The sequence below is a fragment of the Chiloscyllium punctatum genome, chromosome 3 (assembly GCF_047496795.1).
Source record: "Chiloscyllium punctatum isolate Juve2018m chromosome 3, sChiPun1.3, whole genome shotgun sequence".
Lineage (NCBI taxonomy): Eukaryota > Metazoa > Chordata > Chondrichthyes > Orectolobiformes > Hemiscylliidae > Chiloscyllium > Chiloscyllium punctatum.
The window spans coordinates 2,871,380-2,893,283 of record NC_092741.1 but is presented as its reverse complement, the minus strand read 5'-3'; the positions used below and the strand labels follow the sequence as shown (position 1 = coordinate 2,893,283).

General features: G+C 51.8%; 1 protein-coding gene across 1 annotated transcript in view; it reads left to right on the top strand.

Annotated features, from left to right (window-relative positions):
* Nucleotides 1-21,904, top strand: part of LOC140453828 (tau-tubulin kinase 1-like) — a 121,643-nt gene that overhangs the window by 6,105 nt on the left and 93,634 nt on the right. Inside the window, 4 exon segments of the mRNA XM_072548714.1 lie at nucleotides 61-165; nucleotides 7,149-7,214; nucleotides 13,722-13,814; nucleotides 16,203-16,328. Coding sequence (XP_072404815.1) covers nucleotides 61-165; nucleotides 7,149-7,214; nucleotides 13,722-13,814; nucleotides 16,203-16,328 — 390 coding nt within the window.

The window sequence follows — 21,904 nt, the reverse complement described above, 5'->3', positions numbered from 1 at the left end:
TCTCTCTCTCTCTCTCTGTCTCTTTACCACTGACACCTTCCCACAAACCCCCTGCTGCAGTCCAACTTTGCAATGGGACGTTTACCATCCACCTACCGAAAGTGCTACATGTTGGACTTTGGTCTAGCACGACAGTACACCAACACGAATGGAGAGGTCCGACCGGTAAGTAAACCCTCGGCACACACTCCCACACACACCTGGCTGTCCCCAGGAGGGTCAGTGTGTGTGGGACTGTCCCCCAGGGAGAGTCAGTGTGTGTGTGTGGGACTGTCCCCCCCCCCCCCAGTGAGAGTCAGTGTGTGTATGTGGGACTGTCCCCCAGGGAGAGTCAGTGTGTGTGTGTGGGACTGTCCCCCCCCCCCCCAGGGAGAGTCAGTGTGTGTATGTGGGACTGTCCCCCAGGGAGAGTCAGTGTGTGGGTGTGGGACTGTCCCCCCAGTGAGAGTCAGTGTGTGTGTGTGGGACTGTCCCCCAGGGAGAGTCAGTGTGTGGGTGTGGGACTGTCCCCCAGTGAGAGTCAGTGTGTGGGTGTGGGACTGTCCCCAATGAGAGTCAGTGTGTGTGTGTGTGGGACTGTCCCCCCAGTGAGAGTCAGTGTATGTGTGTGGGACTGTCCCCCCCCCCCCCCCCCCCCCCCAGGGAGAGTCAGTGTGTGTGTGTGGGACTGTCCCCCAGGGAGAGTCAGTGTGTGTGTGGGACTGTCCCCTAGGGAGAGTCAGTGTGTGTGTGGGACTGTCCCCCAGTGAGAGTCAGTGTGTGTGTGGGACTGTCCCCCCCCCCCAGGGAGAGTCAGTGTGTGTGGTGGGACTGTCCCCCAGAGAGTCAGTGTGTGTGTGTGTGGGACTGTCCCCCAGGGAGAGTCAGTGTGTGTGTGTGTGGGACTGTCCCGCAGTGAGAGTCAGTGTGTGTGTGTGTGGGACTGTTTCCTAGGGAGAGTCAGTGTGTGTGTGTGGGACTGTCCCGCCCCCCAGGGAGAGTCAGTGTGTGTGTGTGTGGGACTGTCCCCCAGGGAGAGTCAGTGTGTGTGTGTGTGGGACTGTCCCCAGGAGAGTCAGTGTGTGTGTGTGTGGGACTGTCCCGCAGTGAGAGTCAGTGTGTGTGTGTGGGACTGTCCCGCCCCCCAGGGAGAGTCAGTGTGTGTATGTGGGACTGTCCCCCAGGAGAGTCAGTGTGTGTGTGTGGGACTGTCCCCCAGGGAGAGTCAGTGTGTGTGTGTGGGACTGTCCCCCCAGGGAGAGTCAGTGTGTGTGTGTGGGATGTCCCCCCAATGAGAGTCAGTGTGTGTGTGTGGGACTCTCCCCCCAGGGAGAGTCAGTGTGTGTGTGGGACTGTCCCCCAGGGAGAGTCAGTGTGTGTGTGTGGGACTGTCCCCCCAGGGAGAGTCAGTGTGTGTGTGTGGACTGTCCCCCAGTGAGAGTCAGTGTGTGTGTGGGGGGTCTGTCCCCCCAGGGAGAGTCAGTGTGTGTGTGTGGGACTGTCCCCCAGGGAGAGTCAGTGTGTGTGTGTGTGGACTGTCCCCCCAGGGAGAGTCAGTGTGTGTATGTGGGACTGTCCCCCAGGGAGAGTCAGTGTGTGTGTGTGGGACTGTCCCCCAGGGAGAGTCAGTGTGTGTGTGTGGGACTGTCCCCCAGGGAGAGTCAGTGTGTGTGTGGGACTGTCCCCCCCAGGGAGAGTCAGTGTGTGTGTGGGACTGTCCCCCCCCAGGGAGAGTCAGTGTGTGTGTGGGACTGTCCCCCAGGGAGAGTCAGTGTGTGTGGGACTGTCCCCCAGGGAGAGTCAGTGTGTGTGTGGGACTGTCCCCCAGGGAGAGTAAGTGTGTGTGGGACTGTCCCCCAGGAGAGTCAGTGTGTGTGTGTGGGACTGTCCCCCATGGAGAGTCAGTGTGTGTGTGGGACTGTTCCCCCCCCCCCCAGGGAGAGTCAGTGTGTGTATGTGGGACTGTCCCCCAGGAGAGTCAGTGTGTGTGTGTGGGACTGTCCCCCAGGGAGAGTCTGTGTGTATGTGGGACTGTCCCCCCAGTGAGAGTCAGTGTGTGTGTGGGACTGTCCCCCAGGGAGAGTCAGTGTGTGTGTGTGGGACTGTCCCACAGGGAGAGACGGTGTGTGTGGGACTGTCCCCCAGGGAGAGTCAGTGTGTGTGTGTGGGACTGTCCCACAGGGAGAGACGGTGTGTGTGGGACTGTCCCCCAGGGAGAGTCAGTGTGTGTGTGGGACTGTCCCCCAGGGAGAGTCAGTGTGTGTGTGGGACTGTCCCCCCAGGGAGAGTCTGTGTGTGTGTGTGTGTGTGTGTGTGTGTGGGACTGTATCTCAAGGGAGCTCTCCTGATCAGAATGACAAACCTCATCTTGTGGAGTCTGCTGCTCTTGACTGCTCCGCACTTAATCTGATGTCCGTCTGGGTCCCAGTATATTAGTCTGACGTCCGTCTGGGTCCCGGTATATTAGTCTGACGTCGTGTCTGGGTCCCAGTATATTAGTCTGACGTCCGTCTGGGTCCCGTATATTAGTCTGACGTCGTGTCTGGGTCCCAGTATATTAGTCTGACGTCCGTCTGGGTCCCGGTATATTAGTCTGACGTCGTGTCTGGGTCCCAGTATATTAGTCTGACGTCCGTCTGGGTCCCGGTATATTAGTCTGATGTCGTGTCTGGGTCCCGGTATATTAGTCTGATGTCGTGTCTGGGTCCCGGTATATTAGTCTGACGTCCGTCTGGGTCCCGGTATATTAGTCTGACGTAGTGTCTGGGTCCCAGTATATTAGTCTGACGTAGTGTCTGGGTCCCGGTATGTTAGTCTGACGTCCGTCTGGGTCCCGGTATATTAGTCTGACATCGTGTCTGGGTCCCGGTATGTTAGTCTGATGTCCGTCTGGGTCCCGGTATATTAGTCTGACGTCCGTCTGGGTCCCGGTATATTAGTCTGACGTAGTGTCTGGGTCCTGGTATATTAGTCTGACGTCCGTCTGGGTCCCGGTATATTAGTCTGACGTAGTGTCTGGGTCCCGGTATATTAGTCTGACGTCCGTCTGGGTCCCGGTATATTAGTCTGACGTCCGTCTGGGTCCCGGTATATTAGTCTGATGTCCGTCTGGGTCCCGGTATATTAGTCTGATGTAGTGTCTGGGCCCCGGTATATTAGTCTGACGTCCGTCTGGGTCCCGGTATATTAGTCTGACGTAGTGTCTGGGTCCCGGTATATTAGTCTGACGTCCGTCTGGGTCCCGGTATATTAGTCTCATGACCGTCTGGGTCCCGGTATATTAGTCTGACGTAGTGTCTGGGTCCCGGTATATTAGTCTGACGTAGTGTCTGGGTCCCGGTATATTAGTCTGACGTCCGTCTGGGTCCCGGTATATTAGTCTGACGTCCGTCTGGGTCCCGGTATATTAGTCTCATGACCGTCTGGGTCCCGGTATATTAGTCTGACGACCGTCTGGGTCCCGGTATATTAGTCTGACGTCCGTCTGGGTCCTGGTATATTAGTCTGACGTAGTGTCTGGGTCCCGGTATATTAGTCTGACGTCCGTCTGGGTCCTGGTATATTAGTCTGACGTCCGTCTGGGTCCCGGTATATTAGTCTCATGACCGTCTGGGTCCCGGTATATTAGTCTGATGTCCGTCTGGGTCCCGGTATATTAGTCTGATGTCCGTCTGGGTCCCGGTATATTAGTCTGACGTCCGTCTGGGTCCCGGTATATTAGTCTCATGACCGTCTGGGTCCCGGTATATTAGTCTGACGTCCGTCTGGGTCCCGGTATATTCGTCTGGCTAAGAATGCTCAACAGTGACATTACAGCCACCAACTCAATCACTGCACTATTTTCATCCCAATTTCTCCATTTTACCAGAGGGCCTGTGCCGAGGGAGTGCCGCACTGTCACAGTGTCAGTGCCGAGGGAGTGCCGCACTGTCACAGTGTCAGTGCCGAGGGAGTGCCGCACTGTCACAGTGTCAGTGCCGAGGGAGTGCCGCACTGTCACAGTGTCAGTGCCGAGGGAGTGCCGCACTGTCACAGTGTCAGTGCCGAGGGAGTGCCGCACTGTCACAGTGTCAGTGCCGAGGGAGTGCCGCACTGTCACAGTGTCAGTGCCGAGGGAGTGCCGCACTGTCACAGTGTCAGTGCCGAGGGAGTGCCGCACTGTCACAGTGTCAGTGCCGAGGGAGTGCCGCACTGTCACAGTGTCAGTGCCGAGGGAGTGCCGCACTGTCACAGGGTCAGTGCCGAGGGAGTGCCGCACTGTCACAGGGTCAGTGCCGAGGGAGTGCCGCACTGTCACAGGGTCAGTGCCGAGGGAGTGCCACACTGTCACAGGGTCAGTGCCGAGGGAGTGCCACACTGCCACAGGGCCAGTACCACACTGTCACAGGGCCAGTGCCGAGGGAGTGCCACACTGTCGGTGTGTCGGTGCCGAGGGAGCGCCACACTGTCACAGGGCCAGTGCCGAGGGAGCGCCACACTGTCGGTGTGTCGGTGCCGAGGGAGCGCCACACTGTCACAGGGCCAGTGCCGAGGGAGCGCCACACTGTCGGTGTGTCGGTGCCGAGGGAGCGCCACACTGTCACAGGGCCAGTGCCGAGGGAGCGCCACACTGTCGCAGGGTCAGTGCCGAGGGAGTGCCACACTGTCGGTGTGTCGGTGCTGAGGGAGCGCCACACTGTCACAGGGCCAGTGCCGAGGGAGCGCCACACTGTCGCAGGGTCAGTGCCGAGGGAGTGCCACGCTGTCGGTGTGTCGGTGCTGAGGGAGCGCCACACTGCCACAGGGCCAGTGCCGAGGGAGTGCCACACTGTCGGTGTGTCGGTGCTGAGGGAGCGCCACACTGTCACAGGGCCAGTGCCGAGGGAGTGCCACACTGTCACAGGGCCAGTGCCGAGGGAGTGCCACACTGTCGGTGTGTCGGTGCTGAGGGAGCGCCACACTGTCACTGGGCCAGTGCCGAGGGAGTGCCACACTGTCGGAGGGCCAGTGCCGAGGGAGCGCCACACTGTCAGAGGGCCAGTGCCGAGGGAGTGCCACACTGTCGGTGTGTCGGTGCTGAGGGAGCGCCACACTGTCACTGGGCCAGTGCCGAGGGAGTGCCACACTGTCGGAGGGCCAGTGCCGAGGGAGTGCCACACTGTCGGAGGGCCAGTGCCGAGGGAGTGCCACACTGTCACAGGGCCAGTGCTGAGGGAGTGCCACACTGTCAGAGGGTCAGTGCCGAGGGAGCGCCACACTGTCGCCGCACTGGAAAACAGTGTGTGTCTGTGGTTTGGGAAGTTCTGGAGGTTAAGCTCGTGTGTAAAATGGTGAAGATTTCTCTGGTACAGTCCAGTCCAGTTAGTGCAACATGGTCTCTCAGGCTGGTTTTCTTTTCTGTTTGGATTCAGTTGCTTATTTGTTGTTTTTGTTTTGCAGTTTCTTTTGGATTGTTCATTCTTGTGTTCCATCCTGATGCCTTTGTTTGATGATCCGATCTCCTGTCCCCTGCATGTTCCCATGGTTGTGCAATGTGAAAGCACTGTGGGAGTGTTTCAGCAGCAGCAGTGCTTTTCATCGGTTCAGTCAGTTTTACTGGACAGAGCCCTCTCTGAACCACAGCAGGACCTGCCTTCCAGCACACTGTCAGCTGGAGAGAGTGGTTCCCCTCAGGCCAGTACCATCAGGTGGGCAGGGGTTGGGGTACCCTACAATCTGGGTTCAGCCTGGGAGACCAGGCTCAGGGTTCAGACTGGGGTCAGGGTTCAGGGAGAAATCCTGGGGTGAGGGGTCAGGGTTCAGGGGTTTCCCATGGATCAAGGTTCAAGGGGTGTCCCCGGGGTTGGGGGTTCCGGTGAGGTGGTGGGGGTGGGGGTGGGGGTGGTGTCCCTGGATTCAGGGTTCGGGTGTTAATCCCAAGGCCAGATTTTGTGGGGAGGGTGCTTCTCCAGGGTCAGGGTTCAGGGGGTAATTCCGGGGTCGGGGTTTTGGGGTGGAGGTAATTCCGGGTTCAGGGAGTAATCCCGGGTTGGGGTTGGGAGGGGGGTGTTTCCCCATGGAGTGTTGCACTGGAGTTCGGTGGGGGGGGGGGTCATTTCTCCAAGGTCACGGCTCGGATGGGTAATCTTGAGTCGAGATTTGGGGGGGGGGGGATTAACCCCAGGGTCTGTGTTCGGGGGTTAATCCCGGGGTCAGGGTTCAGGGGTTGTCCCCGGTGTCCGCATTCGGGGGATGTCCCTGGGGTCAGGTTCCGGGCAGTGGTGTGGTCTGGGGTGTGTGAGATCTTCAGGGAGTTAGCCTGTGCTTCTGTGAGCAGAGAAGGTTCTGGAATCGTTTCAGTGTGAATCAGTAATGGTGAGCTCTGAAAGCTCAATGACCGAACTCGATCCCAATCTTTCAGTTTCATTTCCTTTGCTTTGATGAGTTTATTTTGTCACTGTCTCCCTTTGTTTTGATCATGTGGTGAAGCCCTGAGATGACATTCAGTGAGATGATGAGAATATGAATCTTCAGCTAAGCACCAGCTCCCGATTAGCTCCATCGCTGACCTGTGACACATACCAGGGGGCACCGCTGGGGTTCAGGTGAGCAGCTCACTGGATTTGGGACCTCATCACAGGGAGATTCCCGGGCCCTTCCGGGAGATTCCCACAGGAGATTCCCGGGCTTGTCTGGGAGATTCCCACAGGAGCTTCCTGGGTTTGTCTGGGAGATTTCCCGGGGAGATTCCCAGGCTTGTCTGGGAGATTCCCACAGGAGATTCCTGGGCCTGTCTGGGAGATTCCCACAGGAGACTCCCGGGCCCGTCCGGGAGATTCCAACAGGAGATTCCTGGGCCTGTCTGGGACATTCCCAGGCTTGTCTGGGAGATTCCCACAGGAGATTCCCAGGCTTGTCTGGGAGATTCCCACAGGAGATTCCTGGACTTGTCTGGGAGTTTTCCAGGGGAGATTCCTGGGCCTGTCTGGGAGATTCCCGGGGAGATTCCCAGGCTGTTTGGGAGATTCCTGGGGAGATTCCCAGGCCTGTCTGGGAGATTCCTGGGGAGATTCCCAGGCCTGTCTGGGAGATTCCCAGGGGAGATTCCCAGGGGTATCTGGGATTTTCCTGGGGAAGCCCAGTGCTGTAAGCCTTGGCACTGTCTGATGTGCGGAATCTCACATGTGACCTTTGTCTTGCCTTTGTTGCAGCCTCGGGCAGTCGCTGGATTCCGAGGAACCGTTCGCTACGCATCTGTCAATGCTCACAAAAACCGAGTAAGGGACTGTATGTTCATGCTTTTCCTGGTGACGGGTGGGAGTGTTAATGGAGCCGGAAGTTAGAATGGGAGTTGAAGTCATGTAGGAGTCCCCAAAGCAACAATGTGCAGACAAGAAATTAAAGGTAGTTCCTTAGACAAGTGTAGGTGGGATGTAGGAGCCCACAGGGTTTGGTGTAGAGATCACTGGCCATCATTTGCAGAACCACAATCCAGACTCCAATATGTGGGATGTTGCCCAAAGGTGGGAGAGCAGGATGTTGCAGGTTCCAGGGTTTAGATCTTTCATTAAAAACAGGCAAGGTGGTAAAAGAGGGGGAGGTGTGGCCTTGTTAGTCAAGGATAGTATAACGGTGGCTGAGAGAACTTTTGACAAGGACTCGTCTACTGAGGTAGTGTGGGTTGAGGTTCAAAACAGGAGAGGAGAGGTTACACTGCTGGGAGTTTTTATAGGCCTCCGCAGAGTTCCAGGGAGGTGGAGGAGAGGATCGGCAAATCGATTCTGGGTAGGAGTGAAAGGAACAGGGTGGGGGTCTTTAACTTCCCCAACATTGACTGGAAATGCGATAACTCTAGTACGTCGGGTGGATCAGTTTTTGTCCAATGTGTACAGGAGGGTTTTCTGACACAGTATGTCGAAGGGCCGACGAGAGGGGAGGGCACACTGGGTCTGGTGTTTGGTAATGAACCAGGCCAGGTGTTTGATTTAGTTGTAGGTGAGCACTTTGGAGAGAGTGACCATAATTCAGTTACGTTTAGTTTAGCGATGGAAGGGGATAGGTACATGCCACAGGTCAGGAGTTATCAATGGGGCAAAGGGCAATTATAATGTGACTAGGCAGGAATTAGGATGGATAGGATGGAGATACAGACAATGGGAATGTGGAGCTGGTTTAGGGAACAGATAGTGCGTGTCCTTGATAGGTATGTCCCTGTCAGGCAGGGAGGGAGTGAGAAGGTAAGGGAACCATGGTTTACGAAAGGAATTGTCTCTCTAGTAACGCGGAAGAAGGAGGTTTATGTGACGATGAGACAAGATGGTACAGATGGGACGATGGAGAATTACAGATCAGCTCGGAAGGATTTAAAGAGAGAGTTAAGAAGAGCAAAGAGAGGACACGAGCAGTCTTCAGCAAATAGAATAAAGGAGAACCCTAAAGTTTTCTATGGGTATGTGAGGAATAAAAGGATGATTAGGGTAGGAATAGGGTCAAAGACAGAAGTGGGAAGTTGAGTGTGGACCCTGTGGAGATCGGAGAGGTGCTAAATGATGTTCACTCAGGAAAAGGAGAATATTGTCGACGAGAAGAATGATACACGAGATATGAGACTAGAAAGGGTCGAGGTTAGTAAGGAGGAGGTGTTAGCAATTCAGGAAGGAGTGAAAGTAGACAAGTCCCCTGGGCCAGATGGAAGTTATCCACGGATTCTGTGGGAAATTAGGGAGAGGATAGCAGAGCCTTTGGCCTTGATCTTTGAGTCGTCATTGTCTACAGGTTTAGTACCTGAGGACTGGAGGATTGCAAATGTTGTGCCCTTGTTCAAGAAGGGCAGTAGAGATGACCCAGGTAATTATAGACCAGTGAGCCTTATTTCTGTTGTAGGAAAGGTTTTGGAAAGGATTATAAGAGATAAGATTCATAATCATCTCGCAAGCAACAATTTGATTGGAGATAGTCAACATGGTTTCAGCAAGAGCAGGTCGTGTCTCACAAACCTCATTGAGTTTTTTGAGAAGGTGAGCTGTGGTGTGCTAGGGGGACCTAGAATCAGGGAATGTAGAGTCAGTGTGGATAGAGCTGAGAAATTCTAAGGGTAGGAGGACCCTCATGGGAGTTATCTACAGGCCCCCAAACAGTAGTCTGGATGTTGTGTGTAAGTTGAATCTGGAGCTGAAATTGGCCTATCGCAAAGATGTTACTACAGTTGTTATGGGGGATTTCAACATGCAGGTAGACTGGGAGAATCAGGATGGCATTGGACCCCAAAAAAGGGAGTTTGTGGAGTGCCTCCGAGATGGATCCTTAGAACAGCTGGTGCTGGAGCCTACCAGGGAGAAGGCAATTCTGGATCTGGTGTTATGCAACGAACCGGGTTTGATCAGGGACCTCGAAGTGAAGGAGCCATTAGGAGATAGTGACCACAATACAATAAGCTTCAATCTGCAGTTTGAAAGGAGAGGGTAGAATCAGAAGTGACAATATTTGAGTTGCATAAAGGGAACTATGGAACTATGAGGGAGGAGCTGGCCAAAGTTCAATGGTGCAATACCTTAGCAGGGATGACAGTGGAACAACAATGGCAGGTATTTCTGGGTATAATCCAGAAGATGCAGGATCAGTTCATTCCAAAAAGGAAGAAAGATCCTGGGAGGAGGCATGGGTGGCCGTGGCTGACGAGGGAAGTTAAGAAACATATAAAGTTAAAAGAGAAAAAGTATAACATAAGTGGGAAAACAGAGGACTGGGAAGCTTTTAAAGAACAACAGAGGATTACTAAGAAGGAAATACGCAGAGAAAAATGAGGTACGAAGGTAAACTGGCCAATAATATAAAGGAGGATAGTAAAAGCTTTTTTAGGTGTGTGAAAGGGAAAAAAATGGTTAAGACTAAAATTGGGCCCTTGAAGACAGAAACAGGGGAAGAGATTACAGGGAACAAAGAAATGGCAGAAGAATTGAATTGGTACTTCAGATCTGTGTTCACTGGGAAAGACACAAGCAATCTCCCTGAGGTAACAGTGGCTGAAGGACCTGAACTTAAGGGAATTTATATTAAGGGAATTGGTGTTGGAGAGACTGTTAGGTCTGAAAGTTGATAAGTCCCCAGGGTCTAAGACCATAAGACATAGGAGTGGAAGCAAGGCCATTCGGCCCATCGAGTCCACTCCGCCATTCAATCATGGCTGCTGGGCACTTCAACTCCACTTACCCGCATTTTCCCCGTAGCCCTTAATTCCTCGAGACAACAAGAATCTATCAATCTCTGCCTTGAAGACATTTAGCGTCCCGGCCTCCACTGCACTCTGTGGCAATGAATTGCACAGGCCCACCACACTCTGACTGAAGACATGTCTCCGCATTTCTGTTCTGAATTTACCCCCTCTAATTCTAAGGCTGTGTCCACGGGTCCTACTCTCCTCACCTAACGGAAACAATTTCCTAGCGTCCACCCTTTCCAAGCCATGTATTATCTTGTACGTCTCTATTAAGTCTCCCCTTAATCTTCTAAACTCCAATGAATACAATCCCAGGATCCTCAGCCGTTCCTCATATGTTAGGCCTGTCATTCCAGGGATCATCCGTGTGAATCTCCGCTGGACACGTTCCAGTGCCAGTATGTCCTTCCTGAGGTGTGGGGACCAAAACTGGACACAGTAGTCCAAATGGGGCCTAACCAGAGCTTTATAAAGTCTTAGTAGTACATCTCTGCTTTTATATTCCAACCCTCTTGAGATAAGAGACAACATTGCATTCGCTTTCTTAATCACGGACTCAACCTGCATGTTTACCTTTAGAGAATTCTCCACTAGCACTCCCAGATCCCTTTGTACTTTGGCTTTACGAATTTTCTCACCGTTTAGAAAGTAGTCTGTGCTTTTATTCTTTTTGCCAAAGTGCAAGACCTCGCATTTGTTCACGTTGAATTCCATCAGCCATTTCCTGGACCACTCTCCCAAACTGTCTAGATCCTTCTGCAGCCTCCCCACTTCCTCCGTACTACCTGCCTGTCCACGTATCTTCGTATCATCGGCAAACTTCGCTAGAATGCCCCCAGTCCCTTCATCCAGATCATTAATATATAATGTGAACAGCTGTGGCCCCAACACTGAACCCTGTGGGACACTGCTCGTCACCGGCTGCCATTCCGAAAAAGAACCTTTTATCCCAACTCTCTGCCTTCTGTCAGACAGCCAATCCTCAATCCATACCAGTAGCTCACCTCGAACACCATGGGCCCTCACCTTGCTCAGCAGCCTCCCGTGTGGCACCTTATCAAAGGCCTTTTGGAAGTCTAGATAGACCACATCCACTGGGTTTCCCTGGTCTAACCTACTTGTCACCTCTTCAAAGAATTCCAACAGGTTTGTCAGGCATGACCTCCCCTTACTAAATCCATGTTGACTTGTTCTAATCAGACTCTGCTCTTCTAAGAATTTAGAAACCTCATCCTTAATGATGGATTCGAGAATTTTACCAACAACCGAGGTTAGGCTAATTGGCCTATAATTTTCCATCTGATGGTCTACATCCCAGGGTACTGAAGGAGGTGGCTCGAGAAATCGTGGAAGCGTTGATGATTATTTTCCAGAGTTCGATAGATTTAGGATCAGTTCCTGCAGATTGGAGGGTGGCTAATGTTGCACCACTTTTTAAGAAAGGAGCAAGAGAGAAAGCAGGAAATTATAGACCAGTTAGTCTGACCTCAGTGGTAGGAAAAATGCTGGAGTCTATTATAAAGGATGAAATTACGATAGGGTTAGGGTTATTTGGATAGTAGTAACAGGATAGGTCAGAGTCAGCATGGATTTATGAAGGGGAAATTATGTTTGACTAATCTTCTGGAATTTTTTGAGGATGTAACTCTGAAGATGGACAAGGGAGATCCAGTAAATGTAGTGTACCTGGACTTTCAGAAACCTTTTGATAAAGTCCCACATCGGAGGTTAGTGAGCAAAATTAGGGCGCATGGTATTGGGGGCAAAGTACTAACTTGGATTGAAGGTTGGTTGGCTGACAGGAGACAAAGAGGAGTGATAAACAGCTCCATTTCAGAATGGCAGGCAGTGACCAGTGGGGTACCACAGGGATCAGTGCTGGGACCACAGCTTTTTACAATATATATTCATGATATAGAAGATGGTAGAAGTAATAACATTAGCAAATTTGCTGATGATACTAAGCTGGGTGGCAGGGTGAAATGTGAGGAGGATGTTAGGAGATTACAGGGTGACCTGGACAAGTTAGGTGAGTGGTCAGATGCATGGCACATGCAGTTTAATGTGGATAAATGTATGGTTATCCACTTTGGTGGCAAGAACAGGAAGGCAGATTAACTACCTAAATAGAATCAAGTTAGGTAAAGGGGCAGTACAGAGAGATCTGGGTGTTCTTGTACACCAGTCAATGAAGGTAAGCATTCAGGTACAGCAGGTAGTGAAGAAGGCTAATAGCATGCTGGCCTTCATAACAAGAGGAATTGAGTATAGAAGCAAAGAGGTTCTTCTGCAGCTGTACAGGGCCCTGGGGAGACCACACCTGGAGTACTGTGTGCAGTTCTGGTCTCCAAATTTGAGGAAAGACATTGTGGCTATTGAGGGAGTGCAGCGTAGGTTCACGAGGTCAATTCCTGGAATGGCGGGACTACCTTACACTGAAAGACTGGAGCGACTGGGCTTGTATACCCTTGTGTTTAGAAGCCTTAGAGTGGAACTGATTGAGACATATAAGATTATTAAAGGATTGGACACTGTGGAGGCAGGAAACATGTTTCCGCTGATGGGTGAGTCCCGAACCAGAGGACACAGCTTAAAACTATGGGCTAGGCCACTTAGAACAGAGTTGAGGAGAAACGTCTTCACCCAGAGAGTGGTGGCTGTGTACAATGCTCTGCCCCAGAAGGCAGTGGAGGCCAAGTCTCTGGGTACTTTCAAGAAAGAGATGGATAGAGCTCTTAAGGATAGTGGAATCAAGGGTTATAGGGATAAGGCAGGAACAGGATACTGATTGAGGATGATCAGCCATGATCATAATGAATGGTGGTGCTGGCTTGAAGGGCCGAATGGCCTACTCCTGCACCTATTGTCTATTGGCCCAGGGGTGGGGGCTGTTGAATGGAGAGAGCCAGGGGTGCAGGTACACAGTTCTGTGAAAGTGGTGTTGTGGATAGACAGGGTGGAGAGGTAGGTGATGGCCCAGTTGCCTTTGTAGGGCGGAGCACTGAGTACAGGAGTTGAGACTGCATGTTCGAGCTGTACAGCACACCATTCAGGGTACAGCGTACAGTTCTGGTCCCCCTGCTACAGGAAGGATGGTATTAAACTGAAAAGGGTTCAGCAAAGAGACTGGAGGGTTTGATCGACAGGAATAGGCTGGGGCTGGAGCGTTGGAGACTGATGGGTGGCCTTCTCGAGGTTTGTAAAATCATAACGGGCGTGGAGAGGGTAAAGTCAAAACCTTATCCCCAGGGTGGGGGAGTCCAGAACTAGAGGGCATAGGCTAAAGGTGAGAGGGAAAAGATTTAAAAGGGACCCAAGGGGCAACTCTTTCCCACAGAGGGTGGTGCATGTATGGAATGAGCTGCCAGAGGAAATGGTGGAGGCTGGTACAATTACAACATTATAAATGGGACTAATTCAGTGCAGGAAACCTGGCCGGCATGGACGAGTTAGACCAAAGGGTCTGTTTATGTGCTACATGACTCTCATAAACAAGAGAGGGAGAGAGAGAGAGTAAGGCTGATCACACGGACTGAGGGGAATTAATTGTCACGTTCTCAATCTCCAGGAGATGGGTCGTCACGACGATCTCTGGTCACTCTTCTACATGTTGGTGGAGTTTGCAGTGGGTCAGCTACCCTGGAGAAAAATCAAGGACAAGGTTTGTACCACCCCAATCAGACAAGGTAACCTGGCAAAGGTGGGGTGGGGGGCAGGGTGCCAACCAAGGGGCATGTGCCAGGGATCACAGACTGGTCCAAGCTCTGAGTTGGGCTGTTGTGCTACCTCTCTGTGAAGGAGCAGTCTCACTTGTCTCACTCACATGTCCTTCGCCCATCGCCTGGCACGGTCTCTCTCAGTAATGATCTCGTCCCTCTTGAAAGTCACCTTAACATTTGTGACCTCCCGTTCTCAGGCACTGGGTTCCTGAACCTTGCTGCTTTTTTTCAAAGCAATGGTGGGTCCAATTTGCTTCAGCCATGACCTGTCAGAAAGCTCCGATATAAGTGCTGCTGCTCTGCTCTCTCAGCCTTCAGTCAGGTCTTTAACTCCCTGCTGGTTTGCTCAGGTTCTCCATCGTGCTGTCCCTGCCTGTGCTGTTGGATATTCTCCAGTGATGCTCTCTGTGATTCCCAAATCAGGGAACAACGGATGTTAATCCCAAACCAGCAATATCTGGGCTCAGTTAGTCACCTTACACACTTTACACTCGTTGCTGTCCCAATAACAGCACATTTTAAACCACGGGAGGGGGGTGTCTCTGTGAGCAGGGTTAGGTGTGTGTGTGTGTCTCCGTGCTCGTGGGGGTGTGCGTGTGTGTGAGTATGCGAGCGGGGGTGGGTGTGTGAGGGAGTTAGGTGTGTCTCTGTGTGAGGGGGGTGGTGGGTGTGTGTGTGCGCACGCACAAGGTGGGATGGGGGTGTGTGTGTCTCTGCGAGCAGGGTTGGTTGTGTGTGTCTCTGTGCGAGTGGGGGTATGCGTGAGTATGCGAGCGGGGGTGGGTGTGTGAGGGAGTTGGGTGTGTCTCTGTGTGAGGGGGGTGGGTGGGTGTGTGTGTGTCTCTGTGTGCGAGGAGGGTGGGTGTGTGAGGGGTTGGGGTTGGGTGTGTGTGTGTCTCTGTGTGCGAGGAGGGTGGGTGTGTGAGCAGAGGTGTGTGTGTGCGCGAGGAGGATGGGTGCGTGAGGGGTTGGGGTTGGGGGTGTGTGTGTCTCTGTGCGAGGGGGGGTGGGGTGTGTGTGTCTGTGCGAGCGGGGGTGTGTGTGTGTGGGTGTGTCTGTGCGAGCGGGGGTGGGTGTGTGTGTGTGTCTGTGTGAGGGGGGGTGGGGGTGTGTGTGTCTGTGCGAGGGGGGGTGGGGGTGTGTGTGGGTGTGTCTGTGCGAGCGGGGGTGGGGGTGTGTGTGTCTGTGCGAGCGGGGGTGGGTGTGTGTGTGTCTGTGCGAGGGGGGGTGGGGTGTGTGTGTGTCTGTGCGAGGGGGGGTGGGGGTGTGTGTGTCTGTGTGAGGGGGGGTGGGGGTGTGTGTGTCTGTGCGAGGAGGGGTGGGGGTGTGTGTGTGTCTGTGTGAGGGGGGGTGGGGGTGTGTGTGTGTCTGTGCGAGGGGGGGTGGGGGTGTGTGTGTGTCTGTGCGAGGGGGGGTGGGGGTGTGTGTGTGTCTGTGCGAGGGGGGGTGGGGGTGTGTGTGTCTGTGCGAGGGGGTGTGGGGGTGTGTGTCTCTGTGCGAGGGGGGGTGGGGGTGTGTGTGTCTGTGCGAGGGGGGGTGGGGGTGTGTGTGTGTGTGTGAGGGGGGGTGGGGGTGTGTCTGTGCGAGGGGGGGTGGGGGTGTGTCTGTGCGAGCGGGGGTGGGGGTGTGTGTGTCTGTGCGAGGGGGGGTGGGGGTGTGTGTGTCTGTGCGAGGGGGGGTGGGGGTGTGTGTGTCTGTGCGAGGGGGGGTGGGGGTGTGTGTGTGTCTGTGCGAGGGGGGGTGGGGGTGTGTGTGTGTGTCTGTGCGAGGGGGGGTGGGGGTGTGTGTGTGTGTCTGTGCGAGGGGGGGTGGGGGTGTGTGTGTGTCTGTGCGAGGGGGGGTGGGGGGTGTGTGTCTGTGCGAGGGGGGGTGGGGGGTGTGTGTCTGTGCGAGGGGGGGTGGGGGTGTGTGTGTCTGTGCGAGGGGGGGTGGGGGTGTGTGTGTGTGTCTGTGCGAGGGGGGGTGGGGGTGTGTGTGTGTCTGTGCGAGGGGGGGTGGGGGTGTGTGTGTCTGTGCGAGCGGGGGTGGGAGTGTGTGTGTGTCTGTGCGAGGGGGGGTGGGGTTGTGTGTGTGTCTGTGCGAGGGGGGGTGGGGTTGTGTGTGTGTCTGTGTGAGGGGGGGGTGGGGGTGTGTGTGTCTGTGCGAGCGGGGGTGGGGGGTGTGTGTGTCTGTGCGAGCGGGGGTGGGGGGTGTGTGTGTCTGTGCGAGCGGGGGTGGGGGTGTGTCTCTGTGCGAGGGGGGGTGGGGGTGTGTCTCTCTCTGTGCGGGGGGGCTCAGTGCTGTGTTGTGTCTCTAGTCCATGTGGCTGATGACTCTCCCTGTTCTTGCAGGAGCAGGTTGGTCTCATTAAGGAAAAGTATGATCACCGCATGCTCCTGAAGCACATGCCGTCCGAATTCCACAGTTTCCTTGATCATGTTTCCTCGCTGGATTATTTCACCAAACCAGATTACCAGGTATGGTGCAGCAGCCTGCTCTCCCCATCTCTCCGTCTCTCTCTGTGTTCCCCACACTGACACTCACCCTGTTCCCAGGGCCACGGTTAAATCATTCCATCACACTCTATCTCCCAATATCCTGGGGAGGGGCAGGGGGAAGGAGCATCGGGGAGAGTGGGAGGGTCAGGGGAGGGATCATCTGGGGTAGGGAGAGGAGGAGGGAGATTCATTCTGAGGGAGGGAGGGTCGGGGAGGCAGAGGGAGGGTTGTACTGAGGGGGGGGGATTAAGGGAGGGTCAGGGAGAGGCAGAGAGACCGTTGTACCGAGGAGGGGAGGGAGAAGGAAGTGCATGGGAAGGTAGTGGGAGTGTTACAATTTGTGAGGATCTGAGGAATTGGACTCTTGTTCTATCCAGGAAGGGAACCAGTTCGATCTTCATTCAGGGATAATCACAAGGGAGCAAATCCCTTTCTGTTCAACTGTTACCCAGTGATCATTGCTAACTTTTGTTCATGAGATAGTCCCTCCATCCCAGGGATCATCCTCGTGAAGCAATAAGAGCTTACAGATGACACGAAAATTGGAGGGTAAAGGGACGGCTGGAAAATGGGGAGCCTTCAGAAGTGAGATAATGAGAATCCAGAGAAAGTATATTCCTGTTAGGATGAAAGGAATGGCTGGTACATATAGGGAATGCTGGATGACTAAAGAATTTGAGGGTTTGGTTAAGAAAAAGAAGGAAGCATATGTAAGGTACAGACAGGATAGATCGAGTGAATCCTGAAAAGAGTATAAAGGAGGTAGGAGTATACTTAAGAGGGAAATCAGGAGGGCAAAAAGGGGACATGAGATAGCTTTGGCAAATAGAATTAAGGAGAATCCAAAGGGGTTTTACAAATATATTAAGGACAAAAGGGTAACGAGGGAGAGAATAGGGCCCCTCAAAGATCAGCAAGGCGGCCTCTGTGTGGAGCCGCAGAAAATCGGGGAGATACTAAATGAGTATTTTGCATCAGTATTTACTGTGGAAAAGGATATGGAAGATATAGACTGTTGGGTAATAGATGGTGACATCTTGCAAAATGTCCAGATTACAGAGGAGGAAGTGCTGGATGTCTTGAAACGGTTAAAGGTGGATAAATCCCCAGGACCTGACCAGGTGTACCCGAGAACTCTGTGGGAAGCTAGAGAAGTGATTGCTGGGCGTCTTGCTGAGATGTTTGTATCATTGATAGTGACAGGTGAGGTGCCGGAGGACTGGAGGTTGGTTAATGTGGTGACACTGTTTAAGAGCGATAAAGACAAGCCAGGGAATTATAGACCAGTGAGCCTGACCTCAGGGGTGGGCAAGTTGTTGGAGGGAATCCTGAGGGACAGGGTGTACATGTATTTGGAAAGGCAAGGACTGATTCGGGATAGTCAACATGGTATTGTGCGTGGGAAATCATGTCTCACAAACTTGATTGAGTATTTTGAAGAAGTAACAAAGACGATTGATGAGGGCAGAGCAGTAGATGTGATCTATATGGACTTGAGTAAGGCGTTCGACAAGGTCCCCCATGGGAGACTGATTAGCAAGGTTAGATCTCATGGAATACAGGGAGAACTAGCCATTTGGATACAGAACTGGCTCAAAGGTAGAAGACAGAGGGTGGTGGTGGAGGGTTGTTTTTCAGACTGGAGGCCTGTGACCAGTGGAGTGCCACAAGGATCAGTGCTGGGCCCTCTACTTTTTGTCATTTACACAAATGATTTGGATGTGAGCATAAGAGGTACAGTTAGTAAGTTTGCAGATGACACCAAAATTGGAGGGGTAGTGGACAGCGAAGAGGGTTACCTCAGATTACAACAGGATCTGGACCAGATGGGCCAATGGGCTGAGAAGTGGCAGATGGAGTTTAATTCAGATAAATGTGAGGTGCTGCATTTTGGGAAAGCAAATCTTAGCAGGACTTATGCACTTAATGGTAAGGTCCTAGGGAGTGTTGCTGAACAAAGAGACCTTGGAGTGCAGGTTCATAGCTCCTTGAAAGTGGAGTCGCAGGTAGATAGGATAGTGAAGAAGGCGTTTGGTATGCTTTCCTTTATTGGTCAGAGTATTGAGTACAGGGTTTGGGAGGTCATGTTGCAGCTGTACAGGACATTGGTTAGGCCACTGTTGGAATATTGCATGCAATTCTGGTCTCCTTCCTATCGGAAAGATGTTGTGAAACTTGAAAGGGTTCAGAAAAGATTTACAAGGATGTTGCCAGGGTTGGAGGATCTGAGCTACAGGGAGAGGCTGAACAGGCTGGGGCTGTTTTCCCTGGAGCGTCGGAGGCTGAGGGGTGACCTTATAGAGGTTTACAAAATTATGAGGGGCATGGATAGGATAAATAGACAAAGTCTTTTCCCTGGGGTGGGGAAGTCCAGAACTAGAGGGCATAGGTTTAGGGTGAGAGGGGAACGATATAAAAGAGACCTAAGGAGCAACTTTTTCACACAGAGGGTGGTACGTGTATGGAATGAGCTGCCAGAGGATGTGGTGGAGGCTGGTACAACTGCAACATTTAAGAGGCATCCGAATGGGTATATGGACAGGAAGGGTTTGGAGGGATATGGGCCGGGTGCTGGCAGGTGGGACTAGATTGGGTTGGGATATCTGGTCAGTGTGGATGGGTTGGACCGAAGGGTCTGTTTCCATGCTGTACATCTCTATGACTGTATAACTTCGAAATAAAGTAAATCCCTGACACTCACTTTAAAATCAGCAACTAGCAATTTATTTATCGATCTCTAACTGTGAATTACAACTGAATTATTAGTAAACCCAATAAATCCCTTCTAACTACTAACTATTCCTGAATAAAATGAGATTCTAATGGTATGCTGTTCCAATAAATAAAAGTCCCACTTATATAACAAAATAGGGTTTAGTCTGTCGAAACTATAGCCAGGTTACATGTCTTCTGGAACGTTCTGTGCCTTCTGCATCGATTTCTCTGTCAGGAATGCCTTCTTCATCATTGGTACTGTTATCATTTTGATGGTTCTCTGTCTCTCTCTGTCTCTCTCTGTCTCTGTCTCTCTCTGTCTCTGTCTCTCTCTGTCTCTGTCTCTCTCTGTCTCTGTCTCTCTCTGTCTCTCTGTCTCTGTCTCTCTCTCTCTCTGTCTCTGTCTCTGTCTCTCTCTCTGTCTCTGTCTCTCTCTCTCTCTCTGTCTCTCTCTCTCTCTCTGTCTCTCTCTCTCTGTCTCTCTCTCTCTGTCTCTCTGTCTGTCTCTCTCTCTCTCTCTGTCTCTCTCTCTCTGTCTCTCTCTCTCTGTCTCTCTCTCTCTGTCTCTCTCTCTCTGTCTCTCTCTCTCACTCACACACACACACACACACACACACACACACACACACACACACACACACGTGAGACAAGTAGACCCCAGACCTAACTGCCATCCATTAGAGCTCTGTCCAACTGTCCCCTTATAGATGACACATCAATCATTCTTCAAATGGGATTAGTCCTATGTTGTCAAAACTTTCAGATTTAAATTTAACCAGTTTTTTGGTATCTAATTACCTGCTTCAAATCGATTGGCTAAATTCAAAAGCCTGGTATCTTGGTCAAAACTGCTGCTTTGGTCTTTTGATACAAAATGTTCCAGTTCGGACTCTCCGTGTACTGACAGACATCCATTTTAAATCTCTAAGCACAGAAAAAAATGCCATCTTTAAAAGGGACCGTGCAATGATTCTCCCTGCCCCAGGGCATTTCACAAACACTAACTTTGAACATCCTGCCTCCTACTCCACAATTACTCTCCCCAACTTCATAACAATTTAAAGGAGCTGTTGTCCTTTTTGCTTTTCCTCACTAGTTTTCCTTTATACTTTAATTTCTCTGCGTAATTATATTTTTAATTTCCTTTGCCTGTTTCTAAATTTAGAGTCAAGAGTGTGGTGCTGGAAAAGCACAGCAGGTCAGGCAGCATCTGAGGAGCTGGACAATCGACGTTTCGGGCATAAGCTCTTCATCCTGCTCCTCGGATGCTGCCTGACCTGCTGTGCTTTTCCAGCACCACACTCTTGACTCTGATCTCCAGCATCTGCAGGCCTCACTGTCTCCTGGTTCTAAATTTAACTCAGTCTTCCAGGTTATCGCTGTCTTTTCCCTCCTTTTTTTTTAGTGTTATGCTCACCTTAATTTCCTGGATTAGCCATTGTTGGTTTATACAAAGAACAAAGAAAATTTACACCCAAGAACAGGCCCTTTGGCCCTCCAAGCCTGAGCCAATCTAAATGTACTGTCTAAACCTGTTGCCCAATTCCTAACCATCAGTATCCCTCTGCTCCCCACCTTCTCATGCATCTGTCCTAATGCATCTTAAATGAATCTACCGTGCCTGCCTCTACCACCTCTGCTGGCAACGCGTTCCAGACACCCACCACCCTCTGTGTGAAGTACTTGCCGCGTGTATCCCCCTTAAACTTTCCACCTCTCACCTTGAAAGCGTGACCTCTCGTTATTGAATCCCTCACCCTGGGGGAAAAAGCTTGTCTCTATCCACCCTGTCTGTACCCTTCATGATTTTGTAAACCTCAATCAGGTCCCCCCTCAATCTGCTTTTTGCTAATGAACACAAACCTAACCTACTCGACCTTTCTTCATATCCAGCACCTTCCATACCAGGCAACATCCTGGTAAACCTTCTCCAAAGCGTCCACATCCTTTTGGTAATGTGGCACCCAGAACTGTACACAATATTCTAAATGCGGCCGAACCAATGTCTTGTACAATTTTAACATGACCTGCCAGCTCTTATACTCAATACCCCGTCCAGTGAAGGCAAGCATACCATATGCCTTTGTGACCACTCTATCCACCTGTGCAGCAACCTTCAGGGTACAGTGGATCTGCACTCCCAGATCTCTCTGCCCAGCAACTTTTCCCAAGGCTCTTCCATTCATTGTATAATTCACTGTAAAATTAGACTTGCCTAAATGCATCACCTCACATTTGTCTGGATTGAACTCCATCTGCCACTTTTCTGCCCAACTCTCCAGTCTGTGTATATTCTCCTGTATTCTTTGACAGTCCCTTATGCTTTCTGCTACTCCACCAATCTTTGTGTCATCTGCAAACTTACTGATTATACCAACAGTGCCCTCTTCCAGATCATTTATGTATATTACAAACAACAGTGGCCCCAATACTGACCCCTGTGGAACACCACTGGTCACCTTTCTCCATTTTGAGACATTCCCTTCAACTACTACTCTCTGTCTCCTGTTGCTCAGCCAGTTCTTTATCCACCTAGCTAGAACACCCTGCACACCATGTGACTTCACTTTCTCCATTAGACTACAATGGGGAACCTTCTCAAATGCCTTACTAAAGTCCATGTATATGACATCAACAGCCCTTCCTTCATCTAACAACTTGGTCACTTCTTCGAAGAACTCTATTAAGTTGGTACGACACGATCTCCCCCACACAAAACCATGTTGCCTATCACTGATAAGCCCATTCTTTTCCAAATATAAATAGATCCTATCCCTCAGTACCTTCTCCAGCAACTTCCCACCACCGATGTCAGGCTCACTGGTCTGTAGTTACCCGGA